Below are 19,994 nucleotides of genomic sequence, written 5' to 3'. Positions count from 1 at the left end.
ACAGTGTTAATGTTCTGGAGAACCCCTTTAAAGCCATAATCCAGGCTCCTCTTACTAAGACTCAACTTGAACCTGTAATAGACTTGTGTTTATACATAGCAGACAATCTAGGGAGGCAAAACTGCAGGGGAGGGAGAGAGCAGCAGTCTGAGCCAATGATATGAGAGAAGGTGTGTCTTAGATGAAGAGCGTCATGGGCCTGGTTCTGAGGGTTTTGGTAAGCACTAACACTGCCTGTGCTAGAGGTCCTGGCTGCCAACTTTGCTGCTGGTGCTGTGCTCTAAATTTCAACTGTGTGTGCATCCTAATGACACATGCATAGATGAAAACCACACTTGCTAGAAATACAGCAGTAAAACTTTTAATGATTATCTTATAAACTCCTTCCCTTCTAACACAATGAACAGATCATTTTTCATCCCTCTGTCTTCCGATAAAGTACAATGGCTCTCTGTTTGTGTAGCTTGAAAAAAAGACAATACTCACCTGTCACACTGATCCCCATAGCTCCTCTGTGTCCTGCTGTTGCTTTGTCCCTGCTGGTCTTCTCTCTCTCTCTCACCTTCCAGCGTAAGCAGCATGGGATATAAATGCTGCATACCCCGGTAGTCCCGGAAGCCCTGTGTTTTAAATCCGTGTGTGTCCTAAAGGTGCACACAAAGTTAAAAGTGCTATGCTTGCTGGTAGAACGGGGAAGTATGTGCTGGATCCCCAAGCTGGGTGCCCACCTCATTTTCTGGATCAGCCCTGCGGTTGTGTCTATTTTTAGGTAGGGGCCTGGAGCTACAGCTTCATTAGCCCCTATGTTAATCCGGTCATGAGACTACCTTAGGTTCCCAGTAGGCAGATAAGCTGTAGATACAAATCATGACTCCCATCATAGAGCAGAGCTAATAACCAGCTAAGCAGCAAGAGTTAAGGAAAATAAATAGTACCCATATATACAGTATACTGACTTAAATTTCTGGAAACCCACTATACATTTGCTTGCAACGGACCCACAATATTATGTATAATAGATCTGGAGCTAAACAAAATAGTCAGGCAGAATGAAGATAATCAATCTAAAAATAAACTTTTTCACATAATTTTCCTGAGTTATTTTTTTTTTTTTTTGCTGTATTTTCTCTATTATACTTCAATTTAGTGAAATGAGGATTTGTTGATTTATTCATTTCTATTTATAAATGCAAATAGTAATGAATTATTATATTGCACAAAGCTCCAACATGTTTTATTTACTTGTGATTATCATTGTGGATGCAAGATACATCTGTTCTTGTTGGGCAGCATCTATTAATCTACTACAAATAAAATACTTATTTTACCAATAGCAACTAATCATTCATAGCCTGGGGCAGACATGGCTCATATTATTTCATTACCCCTTAATGTAATGCCAGAGCATTCCCTGTATAGTGCTGCAGAATACGTTGGCACTCTACAGTATATGTTATAATTCTTTGTCTGAGATTGTTCACCCTGTTGACCACTGTATTGAATACATCACCATCAAACCATTCTTCTTGCTTTAGGTTGAGAAAATGTACTAAGCAGGTATTAAAGTGTCATTCCCCAGCATGCACTATGCTCCCTGCTGGAATAAATCACAAAAAACATCCTTGTAATTTATTACATTTTTATGACCCCCCTCATTCAATGACAGCCACCATCTTTTTAATCTTCTGGAATTCCATTACTGGATTTCCTGGCAAAGGGAAATGGCCAGAGAGCCTTAATAAATGACACAGTAAAGAGGTCATTGATAAAGTGCTTGTCTATATATATATATATATATATATATATATATATATATATATATACACTGCTCAAAAAAATAAAGGGGAACACATCCTAGATCTGAATGAATGAACTAATCATATCATTTCGTCTTCACATTATTGAATGTGCTGACAACAAAATCACACAAAATTATCAATGGAAATCAAATTTATCAACCCATGGAGGTCTGTATATGGAGTCACACTCAAAATCAAAGTGGAAAACCACACAACAGGCTAATCTAACTTTGATGTAATGTCCTTAAAACAAGTCAAAATGAGGCTTAGTAGTGTGTGTGGCCTCCACGTGCCCATATGACTTACTACAACACCTGGGCATGCTCCTGATTAGGTGGCAGAACGTTCTCCACGGCGTCTCCAGACTCTGTCACGTCTGTCACATGTGCTCAATGTGAACCTGCTTTCGTCTGTTAAGAGTACAGGGCGTCAGTGGTGAATTTTCCAATCTTGATGTTCTATGGCAAATACCAAATGTCCTGCACATTGTTGGGCTTACAGTGGACATAGGGCCCTCATACCACCCTCATGGAGTCTGTTTCTGACCGTTTAAGTGCACACATGCACATTTGTGGCCTGCTGGAGGGGATTTTGCAGGGCTCTGGCAGTGTTCCTCCTGATCCTCCTTGCACAAAGGCGGAGGTGGTGGTCCTGCTGCTGGGTTGTTGCCCTCCTAAGGCCTCCTCCATGTCTCCTGATGTACTGGCCTGTCTCCTGGTAGCGCCTCCATGCTCTGGACACTATGCTGACAGACACAGCAAACCTTCTTGCCACAGCTCGCATTGATGTGCCATCCTGGATGAGCTGCACTACCTGAGCCACTTGTGTGGGTTGTAAACTCTGTCTCATGCTACCACTAGAGTGAAAGCACTGCCAGCATTAAAAAGTTACCAAAACATCAGCCAGGAAACATAGGAACTGAGAAGTGGTTTGTGGTCACCACCTGCAGAACCACTCACTACTCTTTTATTGGGGGTGTCTTGCTAATTGCCTATAATTTCCACCGGTTTACTGTTCCATTTGCACAACAGCATGTAAAATTGATTGGCAATTAATATTCGCATACTGCGAATATATTTGCTATATATTCGAAATTGTGAATATTCTCCTTTTTCCCGCATATTCGCATATTCGCATATGTGAATATTCACATGTGCGCATATACGAATATTCACATATGTGAATATTCCCAGATTCCTTCTTTTCACTTGTGGGCCAATTAGAATGATGCAAATAGACTTGTCCGAGGTTATCAACAACATCCCTAGCAACCAATAGTAAAGTTGCCCACCTCCTCACTGTTTTCTTCCTCCAATACACGAATATGCGAACATTCACATGTGCGAATATAATGAATACGCGAAATTCACGAATATAGGATGAATATTCGTCTATATATTCGAGAAATATCGCAAATTCCAATATGGGCAATGCCGCTCATCACTATTGTCAATCAGTGCTGCTTCCTGTGTGGACAGTGGGATTTCACAGAAGTGTGATTGACTTGGAGTTACATTGTGTTGTTTAAGTGTTCCCTCTATTTTTTTTTTTTTTTTTTTTGTGTGCAGTTTATAATATATATATATATATATATATATATATATATATATATATATATATACATACAGTATATATACCGCATATGCAAGATAATCTTTATTTCTTATTTGAGTTACAGCCATAAACATTAAAGGGAAATGTAACTAAAGTCTGAACCTTGAGGCTCTAGGAGAGAAGCATTATCAGAAACAAAAATAAAAAAAAGAGTGCAACAGCTAATGAAACCATGTACAGAGAGTATACATACAGTATAAGAAATCTGTAGTAGAGGTATAGGACTGATAAAACCAGATGGTAAATTATGCTTTCATCCTAAGATGACCCAGCCTACCCTTCAGGTCCTCCATAAGATACCAGTCCATTAATGTAAAGGTTTGAATCATCTGTCTGATCTCAGAGTACCCAAAATTTATCAAAATAAACTGTCTCAATTTACCTAAAAAGTATTTCATATGCCTGTTTTTATGTTTTTCTATTTTTAGGAGTTTCATTTGATTCTTTTTTTTAATGTGACTGGCTCCACTAAAAGAAACTTAAAATATTACGTCAACACATTAGCACTAGTTAGCTTTGCCGTATTGACTGGAGCAGCATCAGAAGAGTCCTCTAATTTTTATTAGAGGGTGGGTTAATGACAACTATATTGTGGCAGTAGACCTTTAGATAATGCAGAATAGCAACACTATAGGCTATACACATAGATGTTACTGAAGTGGGTGATGTCCAGCTCCCTTCCCAAGCCCCCAGTGTCCGGACTGGTGTGGGCAGCGCCTGGATATGTAAATACAATTACAAAAGGATGTCCAGCGCAGATAGATGCAGAACGGTGCTCTTTATTGCGATAAAACTTCAATACATGTAAGACATGTGTTACGCCTAGCGCTCCGGGTCCCCGCTCCTCCCCGGAGCGCATACGGCGCCTCTCTCTCCGCAGCGCCCCGGTCGGTCCCGCTGACCGGGAGCGCTGCACTGTCATGGCCGTCGGGGATGCGATTCGCACAGCGGGACGCGCCCGCTCGCGAATCGCATCCCAGGTCACTTACCCGTTCCCGTCCCCTGCTGTCATGTGCTGGCGCGCGCGGCTCCGCTCTCTAGGGCGCGCGCGCGCCAGCTCCCTGAGACTTAAAGGGCCAGTGCACCAATGATTGGTGCCTGGCCCAATTAGCTCAATTGGCTTCCATCTGCTCCCTGCCTTTATCTGACCTCCTCCCATGCACTCCCTTGCCGGATCTTGTTGCCTTGTGCCAGTGAAAGCGTTTTGTGTGTCCTAAGCCTGTGTACCAGTACTTCTGCTATCCACCCTGACTACGAACCTTGCCGCCTGCCCCCGACCTTCTGCTACGTCCGACCTTGCTTCTGTCTACTCCCTTGTACCGCGCCTATCTTCAGCAGCCAGAGAGGTTGAGCCGTTGCTAGTGGATACGACCTGGTCACTACCGCCGCAGCAAGTCCATCCCGCTTTGCGGCGGGCTCTGGTGAAAACCAGTAGTGACTTAGAACCGATCCACTAGCACGGTCCACGCCAATCCCTCTCTGGCACAGAGGATCCACTACCTGCCAGCCGGCATCGTGACAGTAGATCCGGCCATGGATCCCGCTGAAGTTCCTCTGCCTGTTGTCGCCGACCTCCCCACACTGGTCGCCCAGCAAGCCCGACAGATTGCCCAACAAGATCACCAGCTGTCGTACTTGACCACCATGACTCAGCAACTCCAGTCGCAGCTACAGCAGATTCAGTCTCAGCTACAGCAGCAGCAACCATCTCCTCCGCCAGCTCCTGCACCTCTTCCGCAGCGAGTGGCCACTCCTAGCCTCCGCCTGTCCTTGCCGGACAAATTTAATGGGGACTCTAAGTTTTGCCGTGGCTTCCTTTCGCAATGTTCCCTGCACATGGAGATGATGTCGGACCAGTTTCCTACTGAAAGGTCTAAGGTGGCTTTCGTAGTCAGCCTTCTGTCTGGAAAAGCCCTGTCATGGGCCACACCGCTCTGGGACCGCAATGACCCCGTCACTGCCTCTGTACACTCCTTCTTCTCGGAAATTCGAAGTGTCTTTGAGGAACCTGCCCGAGCCTCTTCTGCTGAGACTGCCCTGCTGAACCTGGTCCAGGGTAATTCCTCCGTTGGCGAGTACGCCATAAAATTCCGTACTCTTGCTTCTGAACTATCCTGGAATAATGAGGCTCTCTGCGCGACCTTTAAAAAAGGCCTATCCAGCAACATTAAAGATGTTCTGGCCGCACGAGAGACTCCTGCTAACCTGCATGAACTCATTCATCTAGCCACTCGCATTGACATGCGTTTTTCTGAGAGGCATCAAGAGCTCCGCCAGGAAAAAGACTTAGATCTCTGGACACCTCTCCCACAGTCTCCATTGCAATCTGCGCCTAGGCCTCCCGCCGAGGAGGCCATGCAAGTGGATCGGTCTCGCCTGACCCTGGAAGAGAGGAATCGCCGTAAGGAAGAGAATCTTTGTCTGTACTGTGCCAGTACCGAACATTTTTTGGTGGATTGTCCCATCCGTCCTCCACGTCTGGGAAACACACGCTCGCACCCAGCTCTCGTGGGTGTGGCGTCTCTTGATGCTAAGTCGGCTTCTCCACGTCTCACGGTGCCTGTACGGATTTCTTCTTCAGCCAGCTCTTCCCTCTCAGCCGTGGCCTGCCTGGACTCTGGTGCCTCTGGGAATTTTATTCGGGAGTCCTTGGTGAATAAATTCCGCATCCCAGTGACCCGTCTTGTCAAGCCTATCCACATTTCCGCGGTCAACGGAGCCAGGTTGGATTGCTCCGTGCGTTTCCGCACGAAGCCCCTTCTAATGTGCATCGGACCTCATCACGAGAAGATTGAATTTTTGGTCCTCCCCAATTGCACTTCCGAAGTTCTCCTTGGACTACCCTGGCTTCTACACCATTCCCCAACCCTGGATTGGTCCACAGGGGAGATCAAGAGCTGGGGTATCTCTTGCTTCAAGGACTGCCTTAAACCGGTTACCAGTACTCCCTGCCGTGACCCTGTGGTTCCTCCTGTATCCGGTCCCCCTAAGGTCGTTATGGACTCTGCCCGCCTTAAGAAGTGCCTCTCCCCCCCTCCCAGTCCAGTCAGGCAAGCCTCGGTGCCTCCTCATGGCCCTCGTCCCGGTGTCACACTGCCCCGTGCCAGGCCTCGCCCTCTGCCCTCCCTCCCCATTCCCACTCCTGCTGTACTGCCTGCCGTTGAGGAATCCCTCCATCCTTTCCCGGTGTCCTCATCCCAGGGGAGGCAGTTACCGGACAAAGAGAAGGGGAGACCTAAGGGGGGGGTACTGTTACGCCTAGCGCTCCGGGTCCCCGCTCCTCCCCGGAGCGCATACGGCGCCTCTCTCTCCGCAGTGCCCCGGTCGGTCCCGCTGACCGGGAGCGCTGCACTGTCATGGCCGTCGGGGATGCGATTCGCACAGCGGGACGCGCCCGCTCGCGAATCGCATCCCAGGTCACTTACCCGTTCCCGTCCCCTGCTGTCATGTGCTGGCGCGCGCGGCTCCGCTCTCTAGGGCGCGCGCGCGCCAGCTCCCTGAGACTTAAAGGGCCAGTGCACCAATGATTGGTGCCTGGCCCAATTAGCTCAATTGGCTTCCATCTGCTCCCTGCCTTTATCTGACCTCCTCCCATGCACTCCCTTGCCGGATCTTGTTGCCTTGTGCCAGTGAAAGCGTTTTGTGTGTCCTAAGCCTGTGTACCAGTACTTCTGCTATCCACCCTGACTACGAACCTTGCCGCCTGCCCCCGACCTTCTGCTACGTCCGACTTTGCTTCTGTCTACTCCCTTGTACCGCGCCTATCTTCAGCAGCCAGAGAGGTTGAGCCGTTGCTAGTGGATACGACCTGGTCACTACCGCCGCAGCAAGTCCATCCCGCTTTGCGGCGGGCTCTGGTGAAAACCAGTAGTGACTTAGAACCGATCCACTAGCACGGTCCACGCCAATCCCTCTCTGGCACAGAGGATCCACTACCTGCCAGCCGGCATCGTGACAACATGGACACTGGTGGTGTCCATGTCTTACATGTATTGAAGTTTTATCGCAATAAAGAGCACCGTTCAGCATCTATCTGCGCTGGACATCCTTTTGTAATTATACACATAGATGTGTATGTATTTATTTATTTATGTACATCTAACTTTATGTCCTTTATGGAGGGGAGGTACTGCATTCCTTTCTGGAGACTAGTAATCTATACCATTTTTCTGAAGACTTTCATTCATTGCAGCTGCCATAAAGTGCACACACCTCACTGTAAAGTCTACTTAAACAATACAGGGAGGGTGTGTCTCTAATATTGCTGTCCTCGGGGAAGGTTTTAAAGGGGTACTCCGGTGGAAAGCTATATTTTTTTTTCATATCAACTGGCTCCAGAAAATTAAACAGATTCGTAAATTACTTCTATTTAAAAATCTTAATCCTTCCAGTACTTATCAGCTGCTGTATAATACAGAGGAAGTTGTGTAATTATTTTCTGTCTGACCACAGTGTTCTCTGCTGACACCTCTGTCCATGTCAGGAACTGTCCAGAGCAGGAGAGGTTTGCTATGGGGATTTGCTGCTGCTCTGGACAGTTCCTGACATGGACAGAGGTGTCAGCAGAGAGCACTGTGGTCTTACAGAAAAGAATTATACAACTTCCTCTGGATCATATAGCAGCTGATAAATACTGGAAGGATTACGATTTTTAAATAGAAGTAATTTACAAATCTGTATAACTTTCTGGAGCCAGTTGATATGAAAAAAATTTTTTTTTCCACAGGAAAGGACATTTTTAATCATTGAAATTAAAATACTTGAGACTTTTACTTTAAATGATAAATTTTTACTCACATTTGGGGAAGTGGGAGTGTTATTTTATTATTTTATTTTTATTTATTTTTAAGAAAAATCTTGCTTTCTAAAATAGGTAGCATGAATTCCCTGACCACAGATCTTGGCAGGGTCGTGCTGCTTATTTACAACCAGTATGTGTATGGATGGGGTTTTATTGTCTAGCCATGGACTATGCAAATGAAGGGCTTAGGATATAAAATAACAATAAACTTTATTAAGAATAACGTCAGAGTACTCCTTTAAAAATGTTGAACATTACTTCAGCAGTCATTGTATATGTTGATCCTTCTTTGTCTAAGCCAAATTAGCATTAATACCAGTGCTAATCATAATTATACTCTACCTTATGTAGAATATAAAAGAGTCCTTAAGAGAATTGTGTCATAAAACACACAGTAAAGAGGCAGGGTAGAACAGCATGTCACCTATGGCATAAAGATTTCCATCTACGCCCAGCTAATGCTTCATGCACTTTTTATTTTTCCATTCAGTTTGTTCATTTATAGCTATGGCTGTGTGTGCCAAGTACTGCATCAGTGATAGTGTTATACCTTTTAATGACATTGAATGGACTTTTTGGAACGCATTGCAGTCTTGCAAATGGCTGGGTTTAGGATGACACTGTGTATTGGTGCTGACGTCTAACATTCTTCTATCCTTATTAATCTGGATGTCATAGATCTTCTGATGAATCTAAGTGATGATATTTTTTACATTTAGCATAAATATGAGACAATATTTGATTTGTTCATTTAGCCCAATTGTCTTTTGAGTTCTGGGATATATATTTCTTTAAAGACTGTTCAAAACATGTTTTATTATTTGGCCTTTAAAGGGGTACTCCACTGGCCAGTGTTTGGAACTAAATGTTCCAAATGGTGTTTTCACGCTGTTGGGGTCAATCACGCCCCTCGTGATGTCACGGACACGCGCCCTCAATTACCTGCCCTCTCCCATAGAAATGCATTGAGGGGAGTGGCCGTGACGTGGCCCCCACAGCGCGAAAACACCATTCGGAACATTTAGTTCTGAAAGCTGACCAGTGTAGTACCCTTTTAAGGAGGACCTGTAGCCATCTTGAAAAACAATGAGTTATTTATATCTGTTTGTAGATCCTTTTGATTCCCCGATTACAACATTCTTTATATTTTGCTTCCACGCCTCTATGTTCCCCTCTATTTGGCTGCAAATCTGTACACTGACCCCAATAGTCAAGTGGGCAGTAACATTTATTTTTAGAAAGGAGTGTAAATCTTGAGTGATCTACACTCCGTGAGTATCAGATTCATGTCCCTTGAGACTGAAACGTCAATGTGAGGTTAACATTTACACATCTTTTTTTAACCCACTTGACTATTGGGGTAATTTTGCAGCTAAGAATTTATATATTTTGTAGTATTTTTCAAACATGGTAATAAATGTTGTATGCCTAATCTGCTGTGGCATTCTGTTAGAATCCTACAGGGCATCGGTCAATGATCACTTGTTTATAGATGTATTGTTTCTAAAAGTGTATGGTCTGTCCTATGATGGACAGATTCATAGGACATGGTTTAGTTCATCAGGTATAAACATTAATTTGCTGCATTTCTCGATTGTAGCTACAACAGCGAAGGTCGTCTTACCAACGTAACTTTCCCAACGGGTGTTGTCACAAATCTCCATGGAGAAATGGACAAAGCTATTACAGTAGATATAGAGTCATCCAGCAGAGAGGAAGATGTCAGCATTATTTCCAATTTATCTTCGATTGATTCTTTTTATACCATGGTTCAAGGTAAGTGCATGTCACACATTAAATGTAAAGTGATTTCAGAAGGATGCACTAGTTTTAGTGGTACACTTACATTCAAAAAGGTCAAGAAATGAAAGCCACAGAACAATTACATGTGGATTTTTTTCAATGCAGCCCATTCTTTTTTATATGATTGCATTTGATGGTAGTTTTGTTTGTGCTGAGCATTAGTCTTTTACACATAAATATTATTCTATGCAGCGTGACATGACCCACTCATTTGATGTTACCTTGAAAATTTGTTATTTCATTATTCTTTGTCTTCCAGACCAGCTCAGGAACAGCTACCAGGTTGGCTATGATGGTTCCATAAGAATTATATATGGTAATGGAATGGATGTCCAATTCCAAACAGAACCCCATATTCTAGCAGGACCTGCCAATCCAACTGTTACAAAAAGAAATATGACACTACCCGGAGAGAATGGACACAACTTGGTGGAATGGAGGTTCCGAAAAGAACAAGTACAGGGAAAAGTCAACGTGTTTGGTCGAAAGCTCAGAGTAAGCCTAAATGTTGAAGTGTTATTACTTTTATTAGTTGTACCCTTGTGTTTTCACATGTAGTACAGTGAAACCTCTTTATGAAGACCACCCAAAATTGCTGAAAATCATTCACACAAAATCTAGTCTCCATATGGCAATGGTCTTCTTAAAGAAATTGTCTTTTGCTAAGGTTTTCTGGCATTTAGACTTCACAGGAAAGTAGTAATAAAAGCAAAGTATTTTTTTTTTTTTTTTTTTTAAGGGAGCAAAGTTTGAACCTATGTGCTATGCTCAGTGCAAACTCTATGGGAGCTATGGAAACAGCCTAGTGCTTAGCCATTTCTGTATACATCGTAGAATTGTATGTGGGGCAGCATGCATGCTTAACTTTTGCAATAGGTGATTATGCTGTTCAGGAGGAAGATGGGACTTTAAACCTCCACCTCATACTAGTTGTTATTGGGGCCCCATCAATCTACGGTGTATTACTGAATATGAGATTAATGATAATAATGGAAAAATACTTTTTTTAATATCTGACGCAAATATCTGTTATTCTGTGATCACCCTACATCAGTGGTCCTGTTTTTTTCTCTTTAAAAGGTGCCATAGTAAATTAAGCTTAAAGAGGCTAATGTTGTATGCCCACTGGCTCTGCACTTCTAAATACTTTAATACATATGGGGTAAAAAAAACAACTCTGTATATCTGCGTATGAAATCGGAAGCATATAGATGCCTCATGCTCCTCTTTGGAACCCCTGTTATGGCAGCGTTGCTAATTTTCTCCTATCTCAATGGTACAGTTTTGCTAATCATGTGTCAAACAATCCACCAGAAGGACAAGCGCACAACACCATAAAAATAATAATCTTATATGTGTTTTAGCTATCGTGGAAAATAAACAAGTAACGCTGTTTTGCTGACAAGTGAATGATTGCAATTATAATCTGCTCTATGACTGCTGACCTTGAAAGACTAATACAGTCATTAAACCCCCTTCTCCAGCAGAAGATGACAAACAAACCCACACATTATATGTTTAGAGTGCTTTCCAAAGAAAAACAAATTGCTTATGCATTTAATTGTAAATCACAATATTTGAGTAATATCAAAGCATCAATAATATGTGACAAGTTATTTTTCACTCTGCACAATTCTAGACTCCAGGATAGTTTATCTCTGTCTCATGTCATTGATGAGAATAACGTCAGGTGGTGGTATCAGGTCTTCTGATGCTCACGTTCTCTTTCAGCCAGCTCAGTAGCGGATGTGTATTTGTTAGTGGAAGCGCTCGCTATGTATACCTACATACGAAAGACACACGCTTATGAAACTTTTCAATTAAATTGCGTTAGTCTTTTTTAACAGATGACTAAATTCCAAAGACCTCAATTTAGAAGAGGTTGAACAAATGCCAGGCTGTGTTTGTGCTTAATGAAACCTTTTAAAACAGCAGTTAGTCTAATGCCGTACACTTATACCAAGTAGTAGCTAAATTAATTTACTGGCAAAGGAAATCAATCATTGTAAATGGTGTCTAAACAAAAAGCTGGTAGTTTGTGAAGTAATAACTGCCTGGTGCTTCAGCTCTTTGATTTATTGAACCTTCTTGTTTGTTTTGTAAAGGTAAATGGCAGAAACCTGCTTTCAATGGACTATGACCGAAGCATGAAGACAGAGAAGATCTATGACGACCATCGAAAATTCACCTTGAAAATTAACTACGATAGCTCAGGTCATCCAACCCTCTGGCTTCCAGGCCCCAACTTCATGTCAGTTAATGTCACATATACATCCACTGGCCAAATTGCCAGCATTCAGCGTGGACCCACCAGTGAGAGAGTGGAATATGATGGACAAGGCAGGATCATATCCAGGTCATTTGCTGATGGAAAGACATGGAGCTATACTTACCTAGAAAAGGTATGCTTCAGATCATTAAGGCTAGATTTATGTCATGCAAAATAGAAACAGAAAAGGATGTTGGCATTCATGGCAGTAAGGCATCTGAAATACATGCATTTTTCTGCAGCATGTAGCTTTAAGGTATGTTCACACGGTAGAATATCTGTGCGGAATTCTGCAAGAATTTTCCGCACGGACATTCCACTGCAGTAGATTCCAATTGATTTCAATGGGATTCTACTACACTGTCACATGGTAGAATTTCTGCTGCAGAAATCCTGATTCCAGCATCCGCAAACATATAGACTTATCTTTTATTTTTGCGGATGGCTGCCCGGGCTTGCTGGGAGTTGTAGTTTTGAAACATCTGGAGGTCCGCAGGTTGAAGACCACTGTATCAGACATTGACATGCGGTGATGATGAAGGGGTGGGGGGGGCTGATGACATGTGGTGATGAGGAAGAGGGGGTGTGATGATGACAAGGGGATGATGAAGGGGGGGTGGGATAAATGACTAGGGTATGATGAAGGGGGGTGTGGGATGATGACAAGGGTATGATGAAGGGGGGGTGGGATAATGACAAGGGTATGATGAAGGGAGGGTGTGGGATGATAAGGGGATGATGAAGGGGTGGTGTGGGATGATAAGGGGATGATGACAGGTGGTGATGATGAAGGGGGGTGGGATGATGACAGGCAGTGATGATGAAGGGGGGTTGGATGATGACAGGGGGGGGATGATGACAGGCGGTGATGATGAAGGGGGGATGATGACAGGCAGTGATGATGAAGGGGGGGTGGGATGATGACAGGGGGGGGATGATGACAGGCGGTGATGATGAAGGGGGATGATGATGAGGGTGTTAATGACGGGGGTCTGGATGATGACAGGGGGATTATGTATTTCCCACCCTAGGCTTATAGTGGAGTCAATAACTTTTCCAGGGTTTTTGGGGTGAAATTAGGGGCCTTGGCTTATATTCGGGTCGGCTTATACTCGAGTATATATGGTATGCCTAACAATTGGTACTTTCAGTGAGGGTTTTATGTAACTGTGCCAGCTTTTTCTTCAGCTATAGAAATTATATTGTGTACAGGTAAAGCATGGCTTAGTGGATGGGCATATTGGGTAAAATCTACTAAAACTCATACAACTATTTCATATGCCAGATTTCTAAGGTCATTTAGAAAATCCAGAACTCGATTGGTAGTTACAGGCAAAACCAGTGTACAAGATGGTGGAGGGGTTAGCGTCCTCTCATCCATTTGTAAAAGTTTAGATACATTTCTCTCTGCGCATAAGCCCATCCGTAAAACTTTAAACTCTATAGCTCAGTAAGTTAACTTCTCCAAGATGCTAGTTATAAAACTATATAGTCTATACAAACTGGCATGAACGTTAATGCTATAGTATTAGTTGTAGCTAAGTAGGTTGAACAATGCAGGGGTGATTTTATCCACTTATTGTTGTGTTTTGGTGCATTTAAATAAAATAAAAAGTTGCTTAATGTATGTGTTAGCAGGAATATTGGTATTGTTAAACTTATACTTCATGCATACTTTATGCCATGCTTGTAGAACACCCAGAGCAATTTCACATTCTTCTTGTTTTATATATCAAAATTATACAGGCTTGTTCTTGAAGGGCTTCCTTTGTGTAGCGCAGCAGAGAAAAATACGCCAGGCTAAGTGGAAAAAATGAAATTAAAGTATCCCCATTTGCCATGCTAATAGTATTTGACTTTAAGTAGACTTCTGCAAAGCCATTTAGGGAATATGACGATTGAAGTGGCGATAGAGTAAACAACAAAGTAGCCTTTTTTTCCAAGCAGAAAGCAATATAAAGTATTACTTTAGCAGTGCAGCGTGTTTTGGGTTACCGGTTTTTCGCATTCTGTAGACAGCCATTAACATACGCAGTCCTTGTGTTTCCAAACTCTGCAATCTGTCACAACTCAATATAATTCCCTAAGCAGCGCAAAAGGCACACTATTAAAATAACAGAATGGGCCAAACTCAACTGTTGGTGGAAGCAAAGTATCTGATCGCTCCAAATGGCACGAAAATGCAGGAGAACATGTCAATAGGTATCTGCAAGATGGCAGCAGAAATTGCAGAACTATACTTGAACTTAAATATCCAATGACTGCACGAACAGAGGGAATATAGTTATGACTCTGTCTCTTGTCAGCGTGAAACGCAGTTTAGGATTTAAAAAGCAGCTGCAACCTGCTTCTGGTCAAGAGATGCCATTATAGTGCTTGGCCCGATGTCCATAGAAGGAGGAGGGGGGTTTACAATCCACTGAATGAGATGTGCGTGAATGGCACCAGTTCTCTAAGTATAGGGCAGCGTTTCTTGTAATAGCATCATTGGTGAAAGATTCCTGTTTTAATACAAATAACACAGTGAAGACTTATTGGACTTATATATGGTTAGGCGTGCCACCATTATGAAGATATATGTGAACCTAGTTAGGTCTAATTAAACAGTCAGTGCATTCCCTGCATCCCGTTGAAATACTGCCACCATTGCCAAAATCACTTCTGCCTCAGTTATTACACATGACTTGCCCATAACCATTGACAATCTGCTTCCTGGCTGTTTGTGCTTGACAAAAGAATGGCACAATCAAAACAACCAACACATTATAAATCTCTTGCTACTAATTGCAGGAAATGATACAATAAAACATCCAGTAAATTAAGCAGAGAATTGCAAACAACATGTAGGGTCAAGGATGATTCAATTAAAAGCGAGAATTATTTTCTCGAGTGAAAAGCCTAATGATATTTTGCACAAAATCAGTACTTATTATTCTGTATGTTTATTTAATTCATCATGGAGAATATTATCCTTTTTTTTTTCAGACAATGGTCCTGCTGCTTCGCAGTCAACGGCAGTATATTTTTGAATATGACTTTCTGGACAGGCTGTCTGCTGTCACAATGCCCAGCGTCTCTAGACATACCATGCAAACCATTCGCTCTATTGGCTATTACCGCAACATATATAACCCACCTGAAAGTAATGCTTCTGTTATAATGGATTACAATGAAGAGGGACTACTGCTTCAAACTGCTTTCTTGGGAACAGGCAGGAGGGTACTGTATAAGTATAAGAGGCAAACAAAGGTCTCAGAAGTCCTTTACGATAGCACAAGAGTCAGCTTTACGTATGATGAGACCGCGGGAGTCCTAAAAACAGTAAACCTTCAAGGAGATGGCTTTATTTGCACCATTCGATACCGCCAGGTTGGCCCCCTGATAGATCGTCAGATATTCCGCTTCACTGAAGATGGCATGGTCAATGCACGCTTTGACTACAGCTATGACAACAACTTCCGAGTCACCAGCATGCAGGGTGTGATCAATGAAACCCCTTTACCCATTGAATTATATCAGTTTGATGATATATCTGGTAAAATGGACCAGTTTGGAAAATTTGGCGTTATCCATTATGAAGTGGTCAAAGTTATTTCGACAGCTGTAATGACCTACACAAAACACTTTGATGCCCATGGGCGTGTAAGGGAGGTACGATATGATGTACTGAGATCGGAAATGTACAGACTTACTATCCAGTATGACAGCATGGGAAGAGTAGCAAAACAGGAAATTAAAATTGGGCCTTTTGCTAATACGACTAAATATGCTTATGAGTATGATGGAGATGGCCAGCTTCAAACTGTTCTGCTGAATGAGAAGATTATGAGTAGATACAATTATGATCTTAATGGTAACCTCCATTTGCTGAACCTTAGTAACAGTGTCAGATTGATGCAGTTACTTCACGATTTGAGAGACAGGGTAACAAGACTAGGTGATGTCCAGTATCGCTTAGATGAAGATGGCTTCCTCCGTCAGAGAGGGACTGAGATCTTTGAATACAGCTCTAAAGGTCTTCTCACCAGAGTGTACAGCAAAGGCAGTGGCTGGACTGTTATCTATCGCTATGATGGTCTTGGTCGTAGAATATCCAGCAAGACAAGTCTTGGCAAACACCTACAATTTTTTTATGCTGATCTTAATTATCCTTCAAGAATAACTCATGTATATAACCATTCTAGTTCCCAAATTACATGCTTATATTATGACCTGCAAGGACATCTTTTTGCCATGGAAATAAGTAGTGGTGAAGAATTTTATATTGCCTCCGATAACAATGGCACCCCTCTAGCTGTCTTCAGTAGCAATGGTCTCATGCTGAAGTATGTCCAGTACACTGCTTTTGGAGAAATATATCTTGACTCTAACCCAGATTTTCAGCTGGTAATAGGATTTCATGGAGGTCTGTACGATCCACTCACAAAACTAGTACACTTTGGACAGAGAGACTATGATATATTGGCTGGACGTTGGACCACACCTGATATAGACATATGGAAGAAGATTGGTAAAGAGCCAGCACCCTTCAATTTGTACATGTTTAAGAACAACAATCCTGTCAGTAAACTTTATGACATCAAGGATTACACAGGTATTAAAATATTTAGGAGAACAATATTGTATAAAAGAAATGGATCTTTAAATGTTTGTATTTCATTATGTTAGAGGTTTAAAGAGAAACTGACATTGCTTTTGGCCATATGAAACCACTGGCACTGCTAAACAGAGCTTATAATGCAGTTTTAAACTATACCTTTGTTATGTAAATGTGCTTTGCCATTTAGAAAAACATATTTTGTTCATTAGGATTATTAGGTGAGACCACCAGTGGCCTTGGCAAGCACAATGCACCAAAGACTATGATAAATAAAAGACGTTTAACTACACAACGGTACGGCACATGTGCTTATGTGCATAATAAAGGTGTCATTTAAACTTCACTAATAGCTCTATTTAGTAGTGCCAATAATGTTGTATAGCCAAACATGGTGTCTGTTTCCCTTTAAGTGACCCCCCCCCCCTTTCCACTCAATAGTGTGTTGTTATTAAGAAAACAAACAGGTACCTCTTCTTATTATTAGCCCATTTGGGGCCTATTGGATAAAACAGTATACACAGACCATTGTGGGGGTCCAAGGGGGTATGTAATTTAGCTTATATAATTGTTCATCATACACAGGAAATATTAAAAGGGTTATCCAGGAACAGAAAAACAGAGCTGCTTTCTTTTCAAAAACCGCTTCCCGTCTGTCTCCAGGATGGGTGTGGTTCCGCAGCTCTGTTCCATTGAAGTGAATGGAGCCAAGTTGTAAAACCACACCCAACCTGGAGACAGACGTGAAGCTGTTTTGGAAAGAAGTTAGCTGTGTTTTTCTATTCCTGGATAACCCCTTTAAGTTTTTGCCCTGTTTTTGGTATATACTCCAAATATAGGGCTTAAACACTATGTAAACAGAACCTTAACTGATCCATCCCTCCTCATGCCATGTCCATTGGATTCAATGCTGTGAGTTTGGATCTGTTTGGGTCAATAGGCCCCCAGTTTGGTCAGGATTTGTGGCTGTAATATGAATGCACAAATTCAGTCATATTATGCTTATTTAACCCCTTCAGGACGGAGCCCATTTTGGCCTTAAGGACCGGAGCGTTTTTTGCACATCTGACCACTGTCACTTTAAACATTAATAACTCTGGAATGCTTTTAGTTATCATTCTGATTCCGAGATTGTTTTTTCGTGACATATTCTACTTTAACATAGTGGTAAATTTTTGTCGATACTTGCATCCTTTCTTGGTGAAAAATCCGTAAATTTGATGAAAATGTAGAAAATTTTGCATTTTTCTAACTTTGAAGCTCTCTGCTTGTAAGGAAAATGGATATTATGAATACATTTTTTTTGATTCACATATACAATATGTCTACTTTATGTTTGCATCATAAAATTGATGAGTTTTTACTTTTGGAAGACACCAGAGGGCTTCAACGGTCAGCAGCAATTTTCCGATTTTTCACAAAATTTTCAAACTCAGTATTTTTCAGGGACCAGTTCAGGTTTGAAGTGGATTTGAAGGGTCTTCATATTAGAAATACCCCATAAATGACCCCATTATAAAAACTACACCCCCCAAAGTATTCAAAATGACATTCAGTCAGCGTTTTAACCCTTTAGGTGTTTCACTCGAATAGCAGCAAAGTGAAGGAGAAAATTCACAATCTTCATTTTTTACACTTACATGTTCTTGTAGACCCAATTTTTGAATTTTTACAAGGGGTAAAAGGACAAAATTTTTACTTGTATTTGTAGCCCAATTTCTCTCGAGTAAGGACATACCTCATATGTCTATGTAAAGTGTTCGGCGGGCACAGTAGAGGGCTCAGAAGGGAAGGAGCGACAAGGGGATTTTGGAGAGTACGTTTTTCTGAAATGGTTTTTGGGGGGCATGTCACCTTTAGGAAGCCCTTATGGTGCCAGAACAGCAAAAAAAAACCCACATGGCATACCATTTTGGAAACTAGACCCCTCGGGGAATGTAACATGGGATAAAGTGAACCTTAATACCCCACAGGTGTTTCACGACTTTTGCAAATGTAAAAAAAAAAAAAAAATTTTTACCTAAAATGCTTGTTTTCCCAAAAATTTTACATTTTTAAAAAGGGTAAAAGCAGAAAATACCCCCCAAAATTTGTAACACAATTTCTCCCGAGTACGGCGATACCCCATATGTGGCCCTAAACTGTTGCCTTGAAATACGACAGGGCTCCAAAGTGAGAGCGCCATGCGCATTTGAGGCCTAAATTAGGGACTTGCATAGAGGTGTACATAGGGGTATTCTACGCCAGTGATTCCCAAACAGGGTGCCTCCAGCTGTCAACGGCTGTCCGACAATACTGGGAGTTGTTTTGCAACAGCTGGAGGCTCCGTTTTGGAAACAGTGGCGTACCAGACGGCGTATTTTTATTGGGGAGGGGAGGGGGGCTGTATAGGGGTATGTGTATACGTAGTGTTTTTTACTTTTTATTTTATTTTTTGTGGTAGTGTAGTGTTTTTAGGGTACAGTCACACGGGCGGGGGTTCACAGTAGTTTCTCGCTGGCAGTTTGAGCTGCAGCAGAAAGTTTGCGGCAGCTCAAACTTGCAGCCAGATACTTACTGTAATCCTCCGCCCATGTGAGTGTACCCTGTATAACTACAACTCCCAGCATGCCCGTTGGCTGTCGGTGACTGCTGAGAGTTGTAGTTTTGCAACAACTGTAGGCACACTGGTTATGTATCACTGAGTTTGTGACCTAACTCAGTGTTTCACAACCAGTGTGCCTCCAGCTGTTGCAAAACTACAACTCCCAGCATGTACGGTGCATGGTGTACGGTGACTGCTGAGAGTTGTAGTTTGCAACAGCTGGAGGCACACCGGTCGTGAAACACTGAGTTAGGTAAAAAAAAACTCTGAGTTTCACAACCAGTGTGCCTTCAGCTGTTGCAAAACTACAACTCTCAGCAGTCACCGACAGCCAACGGGCATGCTGGGAGTTGTCGTTATGCAACCAGCAGATGCACCACTACAACTCCCAGCATGCACTTTAGCTGTTTGTGCAAGCTGGGAGTTGTAGTTACACAACAGCTGAAGGTACACTTTTCCATAGAAAAAATGTGCCTCCAGCTGTTGCAAAACCATAAGTCCCAGCATGCCCATAAGGGAATGCTGGG

At 42.5% G+C, this 19,994-nt stretch overlaps 1 protein-coding gene across 21 annotated transcripts in view; it reads left to right on the top strand.

The window, feature by feature from the left end:
• The window catches only part of TENM3 (teneurin transmembrane protein 3), a 2,657,329-nt gene that overhangs the window by 2,620,222 nt on the left and 17,113 nt on the right, over nucleotides 1-19,994 (top strand). For all 21 annotated transcript variants that reach the window (XM_056560421.1, XM_056560526.1, XM_056560513.1 and 18 more), the window contains 4 exons: nucleotides 9,815-9,990; nucleotides 10,277-10,512; nucleotides 12,123-12,419; nucleotides 15,272-16,880. In XM_056560421.1, coding sequence (XP_056416396.1) covers nucleotides 9,815-9,990; nucleotides 10,277-10,512; nucleotides 12,123-12,419; nucleotides 15,272-16,880 — 2,318 coding nt within the window. The remainder of the gene's footprint in view (nucleotides 1-9,814; nucleotides 9,991-10,276; nucleotides 10,513-12,122; nucleotides 12,420-15,271; nucleotides 16,881-19,994) is intronic.

This window comes from Hyla sarda, chromosome 1 (genome assembly GCF_029499605.1).
Source record: "Hyla sarda isolate aHylSar1 chromosome 1, aHylSar1.hap1, whole genome shotgun sequence".
In the NCBI taxonomy this organism is placed as follows: domain Eukaryota; kingdom Metazoa; phylum Chordata; class Amphibia; order Anura; family Hylidae; genus Hyla; species Hyla sarda.
Note: the sequence above shows the minus strand (reverse complement) of the source record. Positions and strands in the feature narration are given on the sequence as shown.